Here is a 22,033-nt window from a genome sequence, read left to right as displayed (position 1 = left end):
TCTTCTGACTTCTGTAAAAATCAACGTTCTTATGAATACACAGCTATTCACATTAATTTTAGGGTGTGTCTTCTAAATGAGAAATACTGGAATTGTACTGCAGCTTTTGGATTGCCTTTCTAGAAAACAATCACAACAAAAACCTTTAAGGTTTAAAAAAGGTAAGAAAGCCAGATCCTCCTCTTCATGGTTACACATTTTACAAAATTAAATTGACTTAGAAACGTTAGTGAAATTGGTTACTGTGTGCCAGCAAATCAGAAAGAAGCAAAACAAACTTGGCTCAAGATATATACAAAAAGTATATTTTTATTCAGTATCACAATAGACCATATATGAACAAAGACCTGTTGTGACCTTCTCAATTAAGGAAACTGCAATAAGGCAGAGGTCCACCTAAGGAGCCAAAAACAAATATTTTGTTCTGAGGAAGGGACAGCAGATACTTATCAAATTCATCTTACACCTGCCCTCTCCCATTATTGGGGGAAGTTATGGTGTTTGAGCAAGTATTTAAAGAGAAAGTGTTCTAGGGAATATATTCTGAACTGAAGTAGCCAAATTAATTATTTCTCTCCACTAGTCCTCTTGCTCTACTTTGATTTTCTTCTTTTTCTTCTTTTTCTCTGTACTCTGCAAAACAAAGGAAATATTTCTATGAACAAATGATAACGAACAGGTAGTGCAGAACACCAACAGGAACAGCTAGATAACTTAGGACTTGGGTAGTGCTACTCATATTCACAAAGGGGTTTACAAGTGTTAACAAAACTGCTGTTAGGGGCCCACAAACTCATTCATTTCCTTCCCTAGTCTCTTGAAGAAAAGGATGCTCACAGGACTGCAGGAACCCATAGTTACCTCCAATGCAAAGCAAGGCAAGCTGAAGCCTGCAAACATGGAGTTCAGCCACAGAACAGACTAATTTCTAAGGACTTCACAAAGCAAGACATCCTTTATTATCCATATGGGAAGACGTCATCAGCAATAGGGTCTGCAATTGAGATTCTTCTACAGATTTCAGCATTTAGCGGAACCAAAGTTCATTTGTAAAAAATCAAGGTAATGTTCACGCTTCTCTCTCAACAGTGCTAATTCCACCACTAGCACAGAACAGGGTAACTATTAAATTTTACTCCTCAGATAGCATGCGTCAGAGGTTCTCAAACTTTTTGGTCCACAACCAGATTGAAAAATCATCCCCTAACTCGCCATAACCTCCCAACATACTGTCGCCACAACATTGTGGGTTTGGGCTCAAAGAGAGAAAGACTGGAAGGTTCTGAGTGGTGGGGTTTTATAGGAGTGCTATAGAGTAGAACAGCTGGCGCTCCTGGGTGGGTGGGGATGTGGCCTGAAGGAGCTGCTGTTATCAATGCTTTTTCCTCCCCTCCCTGGCACTCAACATGAAGGATTGGAGAGTTCCATTTTGAGGGGCTGCAGGGCCAGCTTTACAGCCTCCTTGAAATGCTATGACCCCTCCTCTGGAGCTGAGCACTGTGCAGGCAGGGAAGTGGCCTGAGAATTAGGTGGGAAGTGGCAGGGGCAAAGAGTGAGGAGCTCCCTCCTTCCTTAAGCACCCACTGTGTTCTAGTGACCCCAGCTTTTAGTACTCAGCCAGAGGGGCGCAACCCAAATGGCATTCCCTCCATTTCTGGGTTGCACTCCACAGGTTTACAGTATGGTTTGGCTAGCACAGATCTCAAAAAAATCCTTGTCCAACTTCATGGGAGAAACTGTAGTGAGTCACCACTGCTGGTACCTCACAATTGTAGCTAGCATAGTTCCAGACCCCTGGCGGCCCAAAACAGAAAACATTTAAAGAATAGGGCATTCATTCAGGGCTTAGTTGTGCAGCAGCCACTCTATATTGCCATTTAGCAGATCTTTTGACTTACTGCAGCAGCCCAGCTGGTGCAGTGAAACATGATGGTGCAGCCCCAGTGTCACACAGAAATCTTTCTGAGCAATTAAGGGATGTTGCTGAGTGAATACCACCGAGTGGATTGAAGGACACCCTGTCCAGTCTTTAGAAGAGTAGTGGCCATTAAGCGGAGCTGGGAGGGTAGAAGTATAAAGTTAGGGATCGCATTTCAAAATATGAGGGTAAGAGAATAGGAAATAGTTTATTTGGAGACAGTCATGAATTTCCCATGACCCTGATTTGTAATCTGACCCTTCTCGTACGTACCCTTCAATATTGAATATTACAAAATAAAAGGGCTGAAGAGACTATAAAACAATAGTCCCCATACACTGAGCTATACAGACATGGGTATTTTTCTCCCCCTCACTGTTTCAGAAAGAAAATATCCTTGCAGATTTCAGCACAGCTGATCATTTAGAATGATTCCCATCTTACCTCCACTGCTGTGCTAGTGGATGGCTCTTCAGCCGAAGCTGCCTCTTCCTCAGCTCTCTGTTTTTTCTCCTTTTTCTTTTTCTTCTTTTTGACCGGTTCACCTTCCTCTACATCAGCCTCTTCTATATCACAGAAAAGCAAAAAATCAGGCTGTCAGTTGTCAGAAGTATTTAAGGCAGAAAGACAGCCGCAGCTGCACTGTATGTGTTACACGAGAGAATGAAGCTGCGCGTGTTACAGTGCATTCAGGAGGCCGACATGCAGTTTTACCTCTCCACACCACCTTTCTTTTCTCTCACTCCACGATATCTCCCTTTTTCACATGCCGACTGCCTGCTGGTATCAGGGCTCACAATTCTGCTTAAGACTCAAAATTTCATCGTTCAAACAGATCTGAGCACACAGCTACCTACGATTAATTTTCAGTTCCGTCTTCCAACAGACGGTATAGGCAAGTACAGTATCATCTACTACTAATTTATAACACACTCACACCCCCACCCCATTTAGCTTTAGAAACCTCCAGACAGAGAAATCAAGCATAAAGCACTACTGATCTGACAGCTTATGCAGCAGAGTCCACACTACCACCAGAGCCCCACCTCATTAAATTCTTTGCTTAACTGAGTCAGTCTTGGATACCACGGTCTTTAGCACGCAATGCCTTGCAATGCGCAAACTAATAATGTCGCAACAATACTTCAGTTTCTACATAACCGGGAATCTGATGCCAGCAGCGTTTGTGGCACATAGTCATGACTCAAAAGAGGAAACAATTCTGACACCACTTCCAAACATCAGAACATATTTCATATTGGAAGTGAGAAGGTGAATCAAAACACAAAAAAGTAAAGAAACATCTCAGACAAAATAAACTGAACAGACTTGGACTTCCCGTTAAACTTACAAAAACGCAGCAGCAGAATTAACTCCTCAGACCAGCAGAAGAGTAATATGATACAAAAGAACGTTTTAACATTTGCCTCAAGGGCAAACATAAGACACAACATTGACTCCAGTGTATAAAATGCCTGGTTACATATACAGCAAAATACAGCAACACATGCAGTTTACCAATAAAAAAATGCTGAAACCCTCATCAGAAGAGGATTCCAGATGAAAGGCCTGGTGTGTTCAATAATAAACTGATTCCACAACAGATATGCAGGCCAACATGCAACTAATGTGTGTGCATATAATATAACCTCCTACAGAAATTGATAATATACATGTAAAGAGAAGTAGTAACGTACAAATAATTGTACTCATACATTTATCTTGCTAAACAATGTGGCATACATTATTTTGAGAGCTGTAGCTCACAAAAGCTCATGCGCAAATAAATTGGTTAGTCTCTAAGGTGCTACAAGTACTCCTTTTCTTTCTGCGAATACAGACTAACACGGCTGCTACTCTGAAATTTGCTGTACTGTAAGTTTTCGCTTGGTTGGGATACTGAGCAAAAAAGACTGAATTTTCAGGCAACGTGCTGGGTGGTTACCTTTGAAAAATAACCTGTGTTATTACTGTGTCATCTGCTTTGAAACACCAAGGGAACGGTCACAAATTTCAATACAAAATAATGTATTTTGTATTCATGGGTCTTGTAATTTCTCACAGCGAGCAGTAGGATGCCTTAATAAAGACTTAAATTGCTAGTTTCCAACAGAGCTCATCACAAGATTTCACATGTTCGAACCTGGACAGAATGAGGATAACAGCTCCAGGGAGACTGTTCCTTCCCTCCAGACCTGGCACTGGCAAGTCACTCAGCCCAGTAGGGTTTCTTTGCAATACAGTAGTTGACAAGAGAGGCAAAAGCCTTTGTCAGCAGGCTTTGAAACAGACTGAAGAGCACCCAGAACAGCTTAACTTGACTGATGTACCTACCAGCACCTATACAGAGCAGGGATCAGTACCCTGGGTTCCACCATGAGTGTTTTACCACACGAAAATCTTTAATGCATTTTTACATACCAAGCACTTTGTATACACATCATACTCCACCCACTTCTTCCAGTGTACAGACGACAGGTGAAATAGCATATGATTAAAATGTGCCCTGATAGGTAGCCCCCATCACTTGAGCCTGCCCTGCAGGGTTAATACCATTAATTTATTTTAAAGAAGATACTTCCCCTTCTTGCAGTACAGGCGTTTTAGTGACAAGCCATAGTTGCCCACTACGACCTTTAATGTAAGCTGAGTGTTTTACTGGTGGTACTGGTTAGCACTATTAGCGGTCATGTTAGAAGGCTAACACCTCAAGTCATACTGTCTAACATATACTCCCATCGATTCATACCGGGTTTCCCACCCCCACTGAAATAGTGGTGTTCAAGGGAAAGTGTCAACTTATTTTCTAGACAGTTTAAAAAAACTTCAGTGACTTCAGATACTCTCCCTGCCAATTTCTGAAGTGGTTCCAAACCTTTATGTTTAAAAAGCATGTGTGTGCCCCGGTTTCAGTTTGACGGATCCACGCAAATAGGGAAACACTGAAAAGCAACATCCGAAGTGCTACCAAATGCTCAGAGGAGACAGAAAATAATTCTCTTATTTTTGTTACAGTAACATTAGGTAAAAGATTTCAGACAAACATGATTTTTAAGGTGGTGTCCCTTTCACGTTGTCATGCTAAGTTAAGAAAACACCTCATTAGAGCACTGCCATTTTAAAAAAAAGTTAAAGCCAAGGAACCTAACACATTTGGGGTTTAGGTGTATAAGTGTAGAAATGCAGAATTAAGGCTTAGAATTAGAATTAGAAACAGTCTTAGCCTGCCATCCAATGCACTCCTTATGCCACTTAGAACTACCTGCCAAACTTCTTAAGCTACCACTTCCACAACACACGATGGACATGCCAGCTCTTCTGTCATCTACCTGAAAACAGTGAGGTCACGATCTGTCCTGTTTCAGAGAATACCACACAGATTGGTGGATAGCCAGGCCACAGGATGGGGAAGGTGTAAGGTGGATAGCTGATTAAATGTGGGTGGAAAGTAGTAAGAGGTACATTGGGATTGAGAGTAGACTGGTGCTGTGCTAAGTAAAGTTCTATTTTGCAGCGGTACGCAAAGGATAAACAGTAGTTTGGATTTGAGCAGAATGGTGGCTGGGAAAGGGGTCTGTGAACTATATAGATATAATTGTAATGTGTGAACCTTGTGAGGTTGTGATTTTAAACGCTATAAGAGGACAATGAGAAAGGATATGTCTGCACATGGATGGTAACAGATAAATAAGCTCTTCAGATCTGCCTAACTCAGTGCGTACAGTCCCTAGCACAATAGCGCCTCAGTCATGACTGGGATATCTGTGCACTAATAAGCATAGTACAACTGGCTTAAAAAGAATTAGAGTCGAAAAAAGGTCTGGATGGGCAGGGTGCACAAATGAAAAAGGGAAAATTTTGTAAACATTAGCACAAAGCATATGTTGCTAATACTGGCCATGAAGTAAGATGTACGGCTATGTGTTTTGGTGGAGGATGAAAGACACCATGAATGTGGTTTATGGTACCTCAGCTTGGAATTCCTATAACTCAAATTCTCACTTCTAACTTCACTTAGGAGTTTGCAGCTCTTCAGTGTTTTTTGCGTATTTTGGTTTTTTTGGAGTAGATTTTAATGATTTATTTTTTCTGAGCTATTTACACCCTTAATTCTAATTGAAGAAAGTTTGTTTGCAGATCATAGCAGCTAGTTAGATTTTTAAGATGTGTGTCTCGCCAATGCACCTCTTTATTGGAAAGACAAGACCATGGCTCAGCTCTGGACTCCCCAACAAAACCAGGACATCTGACAAAGTTTAACATATGCGCAACATAACTTTGCCAATCCACTGAACCACGCTGAAGTTTGCCCACTACACAGGATATTGGTGGCTCTGATTTTCCAAGTTCTCGCCAAAACTAAGCTTTATACATCCCCAAAGTGTTTAAGAGGCACCAGTAATCAGTGAGGCCAAATGAATCAGAGATATGATTAGTAGGCAAAGGTATTTGTGGTACAGCCCATTAGAAGACATGTTCATGAGTAAAAAAAAATGTTAAACTAATCTTTAAGAACCATACCTGACGAATATGGAATTGCCTGTAGATTTTCTCCTTTTAGAACAGGGGTTCTCAAACAGGGGATCGGGACCCCTCGGGGGTCACGAGGTTATTACATGGGGGGTCGTGAGCTGTCAGCCTCCACCCCAAACCCCACTTTGCCTCCAGCATTTATAATGGTGTTAAATATATAAATAAATGTTTTAAATTTATATGGGGGGGGGGGGAATTTCACACTCAGAGGCTTGCTAGGTGAATGGGGTCACCAGTATAAAAGTTTTGAGAACCACTGTTCTGGGAGAATACTTGAGAGAAATGTCAGCAAGGCACCATGTTTTCTGGGGCAGTTTTGGGGTAGGGACCTAAGTATGAGTGTTTCACATCTACGTTTACAATGGAAAGGTAGTCTATGGAAACAATTCTGCGCCTATAATAAAGGGTTACTTTAGTGCTGACAACACATTCAGAAGGGTCTCAGAAGAGGTAGTGACTAAAAATGTCCACATACTACAAAAGGAATTAGGCAAAGAACACTAAAATCATCACAGACCACTCCCATGTGTCCTTATCGTATTAAATATCACAGCAAAAGTCATGATGTGGACCTTTTCCCCCAACAGTACAGAAAAAGATACATCTGTATCACGGGAGAGGGTAGGCCCAAAACTCAGCTAAGTTACAGAGCCTGTGAGCCATTCCACCAGTGCAAGATGCCATAAAGCCAGCATAGCCAGCCCCCAGGAAGATCATCTTGGCATTGGGGGACCTGAGGATGATGCAGAGCCAGCACAACTGCTCTGAAATCACCCTCACTGTCCAAATGTTGGTACATGGAGAATGGTGGCTGTAGAGGGGGGGTTGTGGATTAGACATTCCTGTAGAAGCCCTGGCTGCTCTTACAGCCTTTGCCAGCCATTGTTTACTCCTGGGGGAATTCTGCACCATTGCTCAATGCAGAATTTTGCAGAAATTAATGTTGCGCACAGAATTTCCCATTTTCCCTACAGAAATGGGCTGCAGAGATGTTGGCTGCCACTAGGGACCACTGGACCAGCAGAGCCCAGCTCAGAAATAGAAGACAAGGCCAGTGTGAGGGGGAGTGAACTGGAGCGTTCCCAGCAGCTGCAGTTCCCAGCATGCCCTGAAGGAAGGAGGCAGCAACATGCAAGAAACTCCGTGCAAGCCTGGGACTCAAGGGAGGAATGTCTGGCCCCCCTGGCTGGGCTCTAGCGGGGAGGGGTCAGAGAAGCAGGAACTGGGTTGTCATAGGGGTTTCTTTAACTCTCTACTCCAGGGGGAATTTTTGTAGGTCTCTGTGTTGTTACAGACATACTCGCTGACAGGAATTTTGAAATAAATTACCAAAACGATTGAAACTGGTGTGGTTATATAGTGTTACTTTGATACACAAAATTTCCAGAATTTTAAAATATTGTGTGCAGAATTTGTAATTTTTTGGCGCAGAATTCCCCCAGGAGTAAATTATTGTGATTTAGATCTTTGCAGCTGACAACCTGGAGCAGCTCACAGCCAACTCTGGCTCAGGGAAACTAAAAAGCAGCATCTCTGCGCTCCTCCACCACAGCAAGTATCAGGGTAGCTATATTGACGTTTTGGAAGTGAGGAAGAAGTAGCTTTTTAGCATAGCTGCCTAGGCAGTTTGCAAAGCAATTCTCAATACAAAACCTCATGATTCCGAAATTACAATCCAAGATCTTTCACAAGGTAACTCAGAGCTGGTAGCTAGCCTATCAAAGTCTATCACTCTAGAACGGAGTGGTTATTTTTAACACACATACAAATAAACTCCTATTATCCAAACCCTAATTATCTGAAATTCAGATTGTGAAATTCTAAAATGTCATTTATCTTGAAATTCTGATTTTCCCCAATTTTGGATATGACCCAAACTATTTGGATAATAGGGGTTTATCCATACTCATAGTAAATGGGATAAACAAGTTAGCACAATGCCAAATTTTTAAATGTGAGCCATTTCCTTTCATGATACCAGACAATGTCGATGAAGGATTAATCTACTCAGCAAGTATTTCTGTAATAGACATTTGAGGCTGGGTTTTTTTGTTTGTTTTTAAACCTCATCTATGTTATGCTTACAGCACCACTGGCCTTTTAGAAATGTATATAAAACAAATACCAGTCCAGTTTCAGCCCACAAGAAGATTAAAAAATAAACATGTCAAACACATGGAAAACAGTTGTGTATTCTGACAGGCCACTCTAATTCCCTTTATACAATGCTCGCAGGAAACGATGAGTTAGACACAAATACAGTAACCAACCTTTAATTTCGGTTTTGACCTTCCTTGCTTTCACCTCCGTCTCCTCTTCTTCCACCTCTTCAATTTTACGTTTTTTTGGAACAGCTGGGAGTGTAGAGTCACCAGAGGGGTCATATATCTTTACTTCACTGGAATGAAGAAAACTGAGTGAGTTAAGTTGCAAACTTGCAAGGGAAGAAACAGCACTGTAAATAAGATACAATGGTGAAATGCTCGCTTTCAATTCTCTATGAACATCTCCTCACTGGATGATTTTCAATGGAGACAGCACAACGAATGGAAAGTGAAAGATCCCTGGTGGACTGGTTTTCATTTACTGAGAACAAACAAACATGGGAGCTGTGCAATTTGAGAAACAAGTAGTATCTTGTACTGGACCAATTTCTGTTGGTGAAAGAGGCAAGCATTTGAGCTATACAGTGCTCTTCCTCTGCATTGCTCAAAAGCAGGTGTCTTTCACGAACAGAAGTTGGTCCAGTAAATGATATCCTGGCACCAACAAGGCTACAACTCCACTGAAAACAGAGTACAACTGTCTCATCTGCACAGAAAAGCCAGTTCAGGTGTTGAATTTTACTTTTTATGGTAATAGTCATTGTAATCAAGATTTCAATTCTATTCTAGTCCGAGACCACATGTCATCCATTATGTTGCTCTCTCCACAGCTGAACCTGAAGAATTGTTTCCTTCAGGAGGGTGTGGCCACCTGCACAAGCATAACATAAGAACGGCTGTATTCGGTCAGATCAATAGTCAATCTAGCCCAGTATCCTGTCTTCCGACAATGGCCAATGCCAGATGCTGCAGAGTGAGTGAACAGAACAGGGCAATTATCAAGTGATCCATTCCCTGTTGTCCACTCCCAGCTTCTAGCAATCAGATGCTTAGGGACATCCAGAGCATGGGGTTGCATCCTTGACCATCTTGGCTAACAGCCAATTCTTTTTTGAACCCAGTTATAGTTTGGCCTTCACAAAATCCTCTGGGAACGAGTTTCACAGGTTGATTGTGCGCTGTGTGAATTAGTACTTCCTTCTGTTCGTTTTAAACCTGCTGTGTATTAATTGCATTGGGTGACCCATGGGTCTGGTTGAATGTGAAGGGGGTAAATAATGTTTCTTATTCATTTTCTTCACACCATTCAGGATTTTATAGACCTCTCTCATATCCCGCCCCCCCCTTTAGAAAAGCGGTCTCTTTTCTAAGATGAACAGTCCCAGTCTTTTTAATATCTCTTCATATGGAGGCTGTTCCATACCAGTAATAATTTTTGTTGCTCTTCTCTGTGCCTTTTCCAATTCTAATATATCTTTTTTGAGATGGGACGATATGGCGGGGTGTACTTGCCCTGCACTGGAGTGGAAGGGGCAGCACTCTAGCAGCAGAAGCCATGCCCCCTCAACCCTGCTGGGCATGCTCCAACTGCTGCTGCAGTATAAAAAGGGAGCAGCCTTGCTCAGGCTGGGCTGGCCACCAAGGAGGAAGAATGCACCACGCCAGCTCCAGCTGAGGAGCAGCCAGGATCCCAGACCGCGGGAGCAGGAAATGCCAAGGCCCAGGCAGGTACCCAAGGACGTCCCAGGGCGATTGCAGCCACCACCCAAGGAGCCCAGAGACTCCGAGGACACTGTGACTTCAACTGCAGGAGTCACAGTAGGAAGTAGTCCAGGCGTGGACCAGCCAGTGTCTCTGCAGCAGTTGGCCATGTTGCAGGCAGATTCCCTGCCTGCTTAGTGGCAAACCCATTCGCCACTACCAGGGCGCTGGGCTGGGACTAGGTATAGCAGGGAGGGCCCAGGTGCCCCTACCCTAGCTGCCCTATTTGGGGGACAGCCCACCAAACCCCCACCTACTGACTCTGACCATTAGGCCAGGCTTCCCTACAGGGAAGTCTGACTGGCTCTAGCTATTAGGCCGTGCTGCCCCACAGACAAGGGGAGTCCCATTGATGCTGGCCATCGGGCCATGCAGCCCAGAGGCTGAAGGCAGCCAACTGACCTAACTACGGGGTTACCATGCCCTTGCCCCACCCCCAGGATGACTGGGTATACTTGCCCTGCACCAGACTACCACAACTGCATGCAGTATTCAAGGTGTGGGGTACTGTGGATTTATATAGTGGCATTATATTTACTGTCTTATTATCCATTCCTTTCCTAATGATTCCTAACATTATTACCTTTTTTGACTGCTGCTGCACATGGAGCAAATGTCTTCAGAGAACTATTCACAATCACTCCAAGATCTCTTTCTTGAAGGTTAACAGCTAGTTTAGACCCCATTATTTTGTTTGTATAGCCAGGATTATGTTTTCAAATGTGAATTAAGTCTGTAGACCCAGGCACCAAGACACGCTGCTGCAAGTTTTAAAATGCAGTTTCGATAGTCCCTGCAATTCAGAAAGTCTCCTAACAGTGTCCATAAGCCAGATGATTTTTTAAAGGCGTAAGAGGCAGTTAGATATCCAGTTCTGATTTTCGTCTTGGGAATTCTGCTCTCAAGTGTCTTGGGGTATGTTTGCATTGCATTTTAAAAGCAGAGTCTCAGCGTCTGGGTCTACAGGCTTGGGCTCATGCTATAGTGCTAAAAACAGCCGTGCAGACGTTCGGGCTTGGGCTGGGGCTCAGCCACTGAAACGCAAGGAGAGGGTGTGTTTCACAGCCCAAGCTGCAATGCGTAAACTGCTGTTTTTAACATCATAGCACATGCCCAAGTCTGTAGACCCAGGTTCTGAGACTCACTACAACAGGCTTTAAAAATGCAGTGTAGACATACCCTGAGACTTCTCCTTTGTTCAGTTCCAGCTTCTTCTGGAACGTTCCCAGCTCTAGCCACCCTCATCAGCATGTCACCATCTCAGTACTCTGCTCACTCCTCTATTCAGACTTCCTTCAATATTGCAACATCTGTTCCAGGCCCTGGGGCAATTAAAGGCTTGTCCTATCCAATGACAGTTACTTGCTATGGCACGGTCTCTGGCATCAGTTAAGAACAGTATTTCTACTGAAGCAGAAAGGAGTTTTAAATATAGATCCTACTAACAATCAGAACATTTTACGGGTATGCATATACTGCTTCAGTAGTTGTGACAGGAGGAGAGCACCACCATAGTAATAGTCCTTTTGGTCATCGCTAAAATACTATTGATGATCAAAGGGCTACAATTAGCTATTATAGATAAGCAAAGTTCAACATCTTGCAAAGCTTTTCGGGGGGAGAAAGGGGTGTTTGGACCAACTCTACAGAATACCATACAATTGATTTTATGTGCGGTCTGATACATTTATGATTCAGAAAAGAAACTGCACCCCATGCTGCAGTAAATGTAAGCTTTCATGTGGCAGTAAGCGTCTCTCACTCTGCACAGACTGTGAGAAGGGTATTTCTGATCTGACTGGCGAAGGCCATCTTGGTCAAAAATTAGATAAGCAACACTGTCAGTAACTCAGGGGTGGTCCATGTCAGACTGTAACAGAAGCTCCTCAAGACATTTTCAGTCATAAAGAGAACTGACATTTAACACCTGAAATAGCCAACACCAAGAATTATTTTTATTGTTAATCCAGTATTATTGTAGGGTAGAATCTGATTTACAATCCGTCTCCCACATTACCAGCATCAGAAAAGCTGCTACTTTTCTACCAGAAGTGGCCATCTTATTGAAAACTCAGAAATAGTAATTTCTACAGTTTATTTGTGGTAAAACGTACATCTCACCTTTTCTATTCCTGACTGCTAAACTGAGCCACACAGATTGGAAATTATCTTTAATCCACTCTCCTTTTAAACCTAGAGTTCCATTTGTTAGTGCTGAAATGTTCTGCACACATGTCCAGCCAGGAAGTCAGGACTCCCCAAGTCAACAGGCTGAGGATATACAAGTATCAGACCATCCTCCTACTCTCCACCCTAAAAGCCATTGATGCTCCACCTGCTGCCATTTCAAATCTTTTCTATTTGTAAAACCCTGCCATAAATCACATCATGGAACCAATCCACACCATGGAACATCACTGAAAGTTTCTGAAGATTTCTCCTGGGAGTTTTGTGACTGGCAGCCACGACTGAAGCAGCTATTATGGGTTTGAGTGTGCAATGCTGATTAATAATAACTGACAGAGCTACCCTCTCAACAGTGCTTTTGCTGCACACATACCCATAGTCCACCTGCAACAGATGATTCACCGGGGTAAATAAACTAAGCTAAACTGTCCTCAGGTCACACCTGTGCAATTAGTCATGACCTGTCAGTCGTTTATGCCAGTTTCCCAACACTTGGATGTTTCACTTCTTGAGCTGCACTTTCCAGCACCACTGCAGGTACCAGAAATTATCAGGATACACAAAACATTTACTGTTAAGGACCCAGTAACATTGATCCTGTATGGGATCCAAACAGGAAAGATGAAAATTTGCTCAGCACAATGTGAGCATTTTTAGAATGAACCTGTCGAAGGAAGTTTCTAGTGTGGCTTTCAAACGTGTTATGGGGGGAAAAAGTTTACCTATACCCTGTATTTCTAAAATTTTAAATAATTCTGACTAGCATGAAATAAAAAAGCTAGTCATTGATCCTCAGAGCTATCAAAGTTTCACAACTGATGCTAATACCACCCAATGTTCTCTCAGAGGATGTCTCAGCAACCCATTCTCTAAAGTAGGTGGTACATAGCAGTGGGCATATTGCCAGTATTTAAGTGCATGAAAAATGTTCCTAGAACTCAAGTCAACTGAGATCAAAACCCAAGTCCCAGGGTGATAAAAATAAAGTTATACGCTGCCAAGCTGAACAGAAAACTACCCACCTCCTGTGCTGATATTTGTCTGCCCTGGCCAAGGCCTTTCCTGTGCCACTTATTCTTCTTATCTAGGACAAAAATTTAGAAGTGAAAACAAATTACTCATAACGAAAACAATTTAGAACAAACTCCACAGCCCTTGAAAGAAATTAAAACTGCAAAGACAGGCATGCAATGCCTGACAAAAAAGCCACATGTTCTCAGCTGCCAGTGAAGTATAACTAAACAATATTTACTTATTGGGGGCAAGCTCATGAGAAGGGTCTTAATTTGGATTTAGAAACACAGGTGTCAAGTGCACTGCATTTCTAACCCGTTTAAGGTTCAGGAAGTGCAGATCCCTCTTTGTAATTTACAAGAAATGTCACAGGCTTCAGTATTGTAGTAGAATGTTTAAGCTTTAAAGGCTGCAGCCACTGCAGCTGAACAGAACCACATACTTGAAGCAGGGTGGATACTCCACCCAGAAGAGGGCAATGATACTGACACAAGTGCAACATATTACGTAGACAGATGCAACACTGGTGTGGGGAGGCAGGGTGCTTCGTACTTGGTGATGAGAAAAGAACGGAGCACTTTGCATCCTCTGTGGCGCACAATGGCTCTCTGTTTACTGGCTCCAGAGGGAGCTCTTGTGGACTACATGTATCCTGGGCAATATTAGAAGGGAAGAATCCTTAAAGCTCCAGGGAGCTTACTTCCCAGACACAGAAATGCCACAAAATATCAAGCAGCCACAACAGCAATGCCAGTGGAACATATGTCTGCATCTCACTCACGCTCCTGATCAGAACTGAGGTTTCACATTGACATCTAAATGTAGATATGGAATGAGGGAAAGCTAATGCAAGTGGTGGCCTAGGAATGCAGGGATGGGCTCACCCTAAAGTCCCCCGCTTTCTGTCCCAGGCTAGGCCAGGGAAAAGTATGGCAAGGGAAAGTACCAGAATCTTATGCAGGAAAGAGGAGTTGGGAGAAGAGTATTCTCAGAACCATACCCCTCACCCTGCACATAAAAACAAACAAAATGAAAGTCTCCTCTCTCCTGAATAACTTTAATTATCTTTTCAACGCTGCATCCCAGGCTCACCCCTTTCTCTTCCAAGTGTCTCAGTCTAGTCTCTACTTTTAATCTGTTCTCAGCTCCCATTTCAGCACTGGAGTCCTCTCCAAGGGCATCATAACGAATAGTCAATGCAGTTTTGGCTGCTAGCATTCGAGAGATCTGGAAAAAAAGGTGAGTGTTAAATGCTAAGATGGGACACAAGATAGTAATACACTATGTACTCAGATCTGCAAATCAGGTCAAGAAATAGGAGAATAAAATGACCCTTAGTAGTAGCATTTAGCCCCAAAAATAGGTAGTACATCCCATTCAGCCACTTCAGTGTTAAGATTTTTTTGATATGGTAACTTTACTTCACCATCCACCCTTCTCACATCAGGCCAACTTGACATATACACTGGAAGCAATCTGCCTTTAAAAAACAATTGAAGAGCTTTTTCCTCAATGTGAACACACATTCAAAGTCATGTTCCAAAAAACACCTTTAAAATTCCCCATGTCCTTTAAATATAAGCTGTTAGTTCCAACATGGAGTAGAAGCCTATGATTTCAAGGATTTCCTCCTCTGAAGTTGAGGAAGCCTCATGTTCTCTTCGTGTATTTTACCAAAAGCAAAGAAATTTAATGCACCTTAAAGTTTGATACCCAGTGCTAATCACATAATCCAGCAGGATTTTGTCACTCAAGTTATCACTCAGATTTTTGCATTGATAACTTTATTCCCTTTTTCTAATAGGAAAGAAAGTGACAGCTGACTGCAAGATCTGTGGTGCAGTGGTATTCTGCACACCTTCACAAGAGAGAGAGAGAAGTATAGCATGCAGTGGAAAAATCCCTATCAGGACTGTAAAGTTATCCATCTCATCTCCACAGACATTCACCTGAATAGGAAAAAGCTAACTAGCGAGATAAATCATTTCAGCAACTCACCTTTCCTTTGTTTTTTGCAGTAGTTTGTCCCACAAGGGAAGCATGATAAATCAGGCCAAACTTGGGTGTGTCCCGTTTAGTCTTCAGGGCTCTAAAAAGTGCTTTTTCAGCACCCAAAATTTGAACAGTGGAAGCTGGGTGTTTAGCCAGATTCAAAAGGGAACCTAGGGCAGAAAAAGTCACAGATTATCAATTTAATCAGAATATGAACATCTTAAGGGTATGCCTATGCTCAAATAAAATACCAGTGGCTGGCCTGGGTCAGCTAACTTGGGCTGCTGGGCTATAAAATTGCAATACAGATGTTCAGGTTTGGGCTGGAACCTGGGCTCTGAAACCCCGTGGGTCCCAGCACTCAGGCTCCGGCCAAGCCCAAACATCTACACTGTAATTTTTTAGTCCCGAAGCCTGACCCAGGCCAGCTGTGGGTATTTTACTGCAGTGTAGACATAACTTTACAAGTCTGGGACCAATACTAGGAAATGAGTGAAGGTAGGAGACAAGTTTCAAACTTTGGTGGTGGAGGATTTATAAAATGATTTACATTAGTTTTGAGGAGGAGGGGAAGTGGTGTTGATCCTCTACTACTGAAGTAACAATGCTTGAGACCAATTCTGTATCTCCAGGTTTCATTTGGAAAGGAGGTGGGAAGACTGACTTGACACAAAACATCCCACTAGATGAATGAGTAGTGCTGACTGCACTCTGCAGTAAGAATGCTGACAGCACAATATGTAGCTGGCACTACACTTTAAGAAGGTGAGATAAACCTAACACTTTTCAAGTCAGTCTCCTAACAGATTAACTCAGATGTGACCCAACTGTTGGCAACAGGCTCAGAAAACGTCTCAGAAGAGGTAGTGACTTAAGTTGCCCTCATATTCTGAAAAGAAGTCAGGCAAACTGAAAAATGAATCATCATCGACTACTTCTGTGCTCGTGCCAATATTCTGACACCACACTAGGTTCTTCTGGCTTTCATCAAAACGTTTTGCATCAAGAGCTTAGCACTTCTGGCTTTCATCAAAACGTTTTGCATCAAGAGCTTAGCACTTCTGGCTTTCAACTGACCAGGTCCTTAGGAAAAGCTGTTGATGGACTTATCTGGTGAAGCCAGTTCACATCTAACTTGCTGTATATTGATGAAAGTGACCTACCTGCATGAGCAATAAGCCTTGCTCCAACTAATTCCCCGACCATAACAGTGAGGTTAGGTGCAATGGCCATCATTCTGTTCTTGAGATAGTCATACAGCTGCGTTCGATACTCTGAGATCTCAATCACCTGGCACAGACACATCGGAAGATCAGGTTAAAGGAATCTAACAGCTAACAACCAGCTGTAAAAGCGTTAGTGTGTGTGTCAGAAAGGGAAAGCACCAAGGATTGCCGTCAAGAGGCTGTTAGTGAATTTGTAATTGTATTACTGAATTATTTGTATAATTCAAATTTATAATGCGAGTGAGTTATAGCACATTGAAATGTAACGGGGTGTGAAATCCTAACAGAGCCAAAAGTGAGGTTTACCTAAAAGCTTTATATGGGCAGCTTCACAGCAGATCCATATGAATACAATGCATAGGATTTGCATCTCTCTTCACTATGCTGTTACTATCAGTAAAACCCCAATATGCCAAGTACAGTGAAGGACAATTACTGAGGCCATTTTCTGTAATACAAAATCTGGAACATTCCATTTTAACACAAATATTTCTAACCAATCTCTTAAGATGGGATATTCTTTACCTCAAAAAATGTTAGACACAAAAAATTAAAGCGTATCAATAGGCAGTCAGCGTGATACAGCAGACTTAGTTTGGGATTAAGAGCCAGGAACTCTCTACTACTCATCCTATCACTGTCACTGACTGTGTTGGCTTGGGTAAGTAACAAATAGCCTGACTCTGCACCACTGAAATGGGAGTTTTATCTTTTACAAGAATGTTGGCCTCAGTTTTCCCATCTACAAAATGGGGCTAGCAGCACACTTTTATAAAGTATTTTGAAACAGAGATGAAAGGGGCTATATAAAAACTTAGAATTTACATAGCATTCTTCTCTCTAAGGATCTCCAAGCACTTTTCATTTAATATATGTTAGCCTTCCTCCCACAGTCTTATCCAATAACTTCCTTCTCCTCTCCATGTCAGCAACCCAAGATGGCATCAGATGAGGTAGTGACTGTGCGCCCTCATGTTTCTACATCAGGCGAGCAACAATACAGGAATCATCACTGCCATTAAGAAAGTGTGCTGGAGCAACCACAGGAAAGCTGATCCTTAGGAAAACAGCTGTCTGCAGAAAAAGCAGCCCCCATTGCTACACATCTTAAATTAAAGCTCTAAATGTATATATACCTGGTCACAGAGATGCAGTATATTGTTTATATCTTCTTCTGATACTTCTGTCCCCATGGAGATCTCTGCAGCAGCCTTCACATCCTCCTCAATCTCCTCTGGCAGGACTTCCGAGAGGTCACAGGTAGAAAAGTTTTTTCTGTCTCCTGTGGGACAAGATTGAAGGTGGGGAAAAAAGGAGAAAGATGATTTAAGTAAATCAAAAACAGAGGGAGTATAAAGAGGTAAGAGCCAAGTGCATCAACATGGAAACACCTACCCATTAGGGAGGAATAATCAATTGCACAAATACAAAAGAAGAAATGACTGCCTAGGAAGGAGTACTGCAGAAAAGGATGTAGGGGGTTCTAGTGGATCACAAACAAAACATGAGACAACAAATACTGTTGCAAAAAATCACGCATCATTCTCGGATATATTAGAAGGAGTAAAAAGAAAAGGAGTACTTGTGGCACCTCAGAGACGAACGAATTTATTTGAGCATAAGCTTTTGTGAGCTACAGCTCACAAGTGCTCCAAGAAAGTCACGAGAAGTAATTCTTCCACTCTACTCAATACTGAAGGCCCCAACTGGAGTAGTGTTTGTCCAGTTCTTTACTGAATTGTGGTGCACAGATGTGGACAAACTGGAGAAAGCCCAGAAGAGAGCAATAAAAATTAAAAACATGACCTACGAGAAAAAATTAAGTTTGTTTAGTCTGCAGAGAAGATTGAGAGGAGACATAACAGTCTGTAAAAGGTTGTTAATAAAGAGGATGGTAATAAATTGTTTTCCTTAATCGCTGAGGACAGGACAAGAAGTAATGGGCTTAAATTGCCGCAAGAGAGATTTAAGTTACACAGTAGAAAAACTTCCTCATTGTAAGGGTAGTTAAGCACTGGAACAAATTACCTAAGAAGGTTGTGGAATCTCATCCTTGGAGGTTTTTATACACCTCTAAACCATTCCAACACCTGTCATGAATGGCTTAGATATATGCAGTCCTGCCTCAGAGTAGGGGACAGGATGAGCAAGAATCTGACAGATTATTAATCATAGAGTATCAGGGTTGGAAGGGACCTCAGGAGATCTAGTCCAACCCCCTGCTCAAAGCAGGACCAATCCCCAATTTTCGCGCCAGATCCCTAAATGGCCCCCTCAAGGATTGAGCTCACAACGGTGGGTTTAGCAAGCCAATGCTCAAACCACTGAGCTACTAGATGACTTATCAAGGTCCCTTCCATTCCTACATTTCTATCAGTTTCTTTTTCTAAATTCCAAATGTGTAAATCAGCATATAGGTCTGTTAAGCCAGTTCAATTTGAAAATGGTTATAACTGCCCATTCTGAATACAATTTGACAAATAAAATCCCTGATTTTGTAGCTTCATATAACTTAAAAGATGGCAGATTTCTCAAGGGTGAATTATTTTTTGGCAAAATATAAGATAATTGGGAGAATGGAATCACATGAACGAATTTATGCCAGAACTCAAGATTTCCTAACATATTTAAACATTTTAAAGAACTGCTAAGGTTAGAAGTTTTGGACTCACCTAATACAAAGGGAGAATTCCAGGAAAAGAGAGAAGTCAGCCATTTAGCACTATCAAGACCTAATTTAGTCCTCCCCAATATGCTATAGGAAACTCCCTTAAAGCCCCAAGTTCCTCTCTGAACTGCAAAGCTACCACATCACTGTACAAATCAATAGAAAAAACCACGCCTAGATGTTGAAATGCAGATGTCCACAAGATTAAACCCACTGTGGTCTCAGGGAATACCAAAAAATACTAAGTGTTTCTCTCTATATATCAGTTTTAAGCAATAAATTCCCAAACTGTGGTCTGTGGACTAACGGTGGTCTACAGAGCACTTGTTAGTGGTCCATGGAGAGCTGGCCAGTGCTAGCTCTCCTTGTTTCCAAATGCTAGATTACAACAAACTATTGCCAAATTATATTACTTTCCTAACATCAATTTCCCATATAAGCATTTTCTAGAGCGTCACTGAGATGATACATGATTGTGAAATGGGCTGCACATTAGTGAACAGCATAAAATCTGGTCCACAAAGTGCTATTAAGTTGCAATTCATATTAATACTCAGTCTCCCATGCATGCTCAAAATTGTTACTCACCAACTTTCCGCACACATTTACAGTATGTTAGGTTATCTGCGACGATTTTGCCTAGTTCAGGGAAGTGCCAGCCATACCATTCCCTACAGCGCATGATATAGTTATTCAGCTCTTTATCTAGGTCATCAAGAAGGGCTGCAGATAGGACAGACATGTTAAAAAAAAAAAGTATAGTCTAAAGAGGAACATTTTAATGTCAGATGTAATGAACACTGCAAAGGGAAATATCAAGGTATTTTTCCACAATGTTTTCTTTGCATGAATACAAATACCAATGTACTGTGACAAGGTTGGTCGTCATTTTATTTTAAAATCACTGAAGGATTTGTTTCAGTGAAGAAATGTGTTTTGCAAATAAAATAGATCAAATTACACACTATGCTGAAAGAACACTACTGTTCCATAGCCAAACATTCAAAAGTCAGGACATGCCAGAATTAAGGATGCTGAGGCAACCCTGTATTCTCAAAGGGAGCTGTTTTATCTTCCACAGAAACAAGCCTCAGAAATTGAAAGTTACTTCTTAGTAATACACAGTTTGATGAAAATCCTTCAAACCTATCCCTCACTCTATGATTCCACTGTTAATTTTACTGGGCAACATACATGCTCTGAATCTTCTGTACAAAGCCACTTTGGAATAGACTTTCTGAAAGTTTAACTGGTGCTAATGTGTTTCCCCACAAGTAGCTACAACCAGGAAAGGTTCAATTTAAACATCCAACACACAGGGAACTTAGGGTTATGACTAACATTCTATTCTTAACGCATCCCAATGTGCCTAGATTTTGCAGTGTTCGGGCAGCGAATAATCCCGTGTAAGCACAAAGATGGGCACAAGGATGAGTTTTGATTTTGAATTGTTTTATTTTGTTCATTTTGTCAAACTCTTCATTAAGCCAAACTTTTATCATCTTCACAATAATGTAAAAGAACCACTAGTTAACATGATGGTAAGGCCTGAAGTTCCATCACAGGGACCTGCCACTCAAATGATGAGCCTCTTTCACATGTCATACACTGCATAATGTATTGCATATGAACAGTTTCCTGCAACAGTGATGGTTATAGGGAAACAAAGAGCAGCGGTTTCGCTATCTGGGAGCTTAGAGTCATCCATTCCAGATGGTGGGATTGTGTCTAAGGTGTAAAGTTTAGCCCTCTAATCAGTTTTTTTCTTTAAACAGAATACAGATGTCAAAAGCCACCCTGTCCGATTATTTGATATTTAAATTACAGTAGCACCCTGCGGCCCAGATCAGGATTGGGGCCTTGTTGTGTGAGGCCCTGTACAACCAGATGTAGATACAAACAGCGTGGAGGTGATACACTATGTTAAAGTTACTACACATGCATAGTAAATGAAGAACGCCCTCCTCCATATGAAATCTAAGTTACACTTTGCGTTTGAGTTAAGTGTGAAGAGACCACATAGCCGCCCCCACCCCCCCACATTCAATAATGAAAGAAACTGAAAAGATTTAGTTTCAGCCCAGAGAAATTATTTTCAATTGTAATAACCCTTTAAGCTTATTTAAAATATAAACATACCTAGAACTAATGCAATAGGCGGTATACTCCAGTGCTGCAGATACAAGCTATAAGCTTATTTCTATTACAGCAGGGTAGAACACCCACTGAACATACTGTTACAAAGCCCCAAGGCTACAAGCATTTTCTTGTAATGCAATACGGACATTCCCATCTGCTGTCTCAGGAGTAGTGATGAAATTGTGAATTCAATCATTATTTTCAGCTCAACAAGATTCCACTGACAACAGAGCATGGAATTTGCCTCACTGAACTGTTCCGTTCACCACTGCCTGAGAGTGAGCAACTCCATTATAACATGCATCCTTCAAGGAAAAGGAAGGGTTTGTCTGAATATTCTATTTTCCATTTGCCAAAGAAAGTTTAGTCTGTTTCCCTTAAGAAAAGCCAGCATGCAGAACATGGTACTACCTGTTAGTTATTTTCACGCATCTTTAGAACTGTTACTGGGTTGTGGTCTCAGTTCACTTCACTCAAGCTACCACCACAA

At 41.8% G+C, this 22,033-nt stretch overlaps 1 protein-coding gene and 3 non-coding genes across 4 annotated transcripts in view; all 4 read right to left on the bottom strand.

The window, feature by feature from the left end:
* Positions 1-291: 291 nt before the first annotated feature.
* NOP58 (NOP58 ribonucleoprotein) overlaps positions 292-22,033 on the bottom strand; it is a 36,199-nt gene continuing 14,457 nt past the window's right edge. The window contains exons 7-15 of the mRNA XM_048869563.2: positions 19,993-20,127; positions 17,873-18,018; positions 16,674-16,800; positions 15,517-15,680; positions 14,611-14,745; positions 13,527-13,588; positions 8,722-8,849; positions 2,363-2,484; positions 292-633 (exon numbers count right to left, since the gene is read on the bottom strand). Of these exons, the coding sequence (XP_048725520.1) occupies positions 580-633; positions 2,363-2,484; positions 8,722-8,849; positions 13,527-13,588; positions 14,611-14,745; positions 15,517-15,680; positions 16,674-16,800; positions 17,873-18,018; positions 19,993-20,127 (1,073 nt within the window). The 3' untranslated portion in view covers positions 292-579. The remainder of the gene's footprint in view (positions 634-2,362; positions 2,485-8,721; positions 8,850-13,526; positions 13,589-14,610; positions 14,746-15,516; positions 15,681-16,673; positions 16,801-17,872; positions 18,019-19,992; positions 20,128-22,033) is intronic.
* On the bottom strand, positions 6,888-6,971 carry LOC125645252 (small nucleolar RNA SNORD11). The gene has a single exon (XR_007359265.1). It is a non-coding gene; the product is annotated as a small nucleolar RNA SNORD11 (small nucleolar RNA).
* LOC125645251 (small nucleolar RNA SNORD11) lies at positions 16,360-16,445 on the bottom strand. The gene has a single exon (XR_007359264.1). It is a non-coding gene; the product is annotated as a small nucleolar RNA SNORD11 (small nucleolar RNA).
* LOC125645253 (small nucleolar RNA SNORD11B) lies at positions 17,673-17,757 on the bottom strand. The gene has a single exon (XR_007359266.2). It is a non-coding gene; the product is annotated as a small nucleolar RNA SNORD11B (small nucleolar RNA).

Source organism: Caretta caretta, chromosome 11, assembly GCF_965140235.1.
Source record: "Caretta caretta isolate rCarCar2 chromosome 11, rCarCar1.hap1, whole genome shotgun sequence".
NCBI lineage: Eukaryota > Metazoa > Chordata > Testudines > Cheloniidae > Caretta > Caretta caretta.
This window is presented reverse-complemented; position numbering and strand designations above follow the sequence as displayed.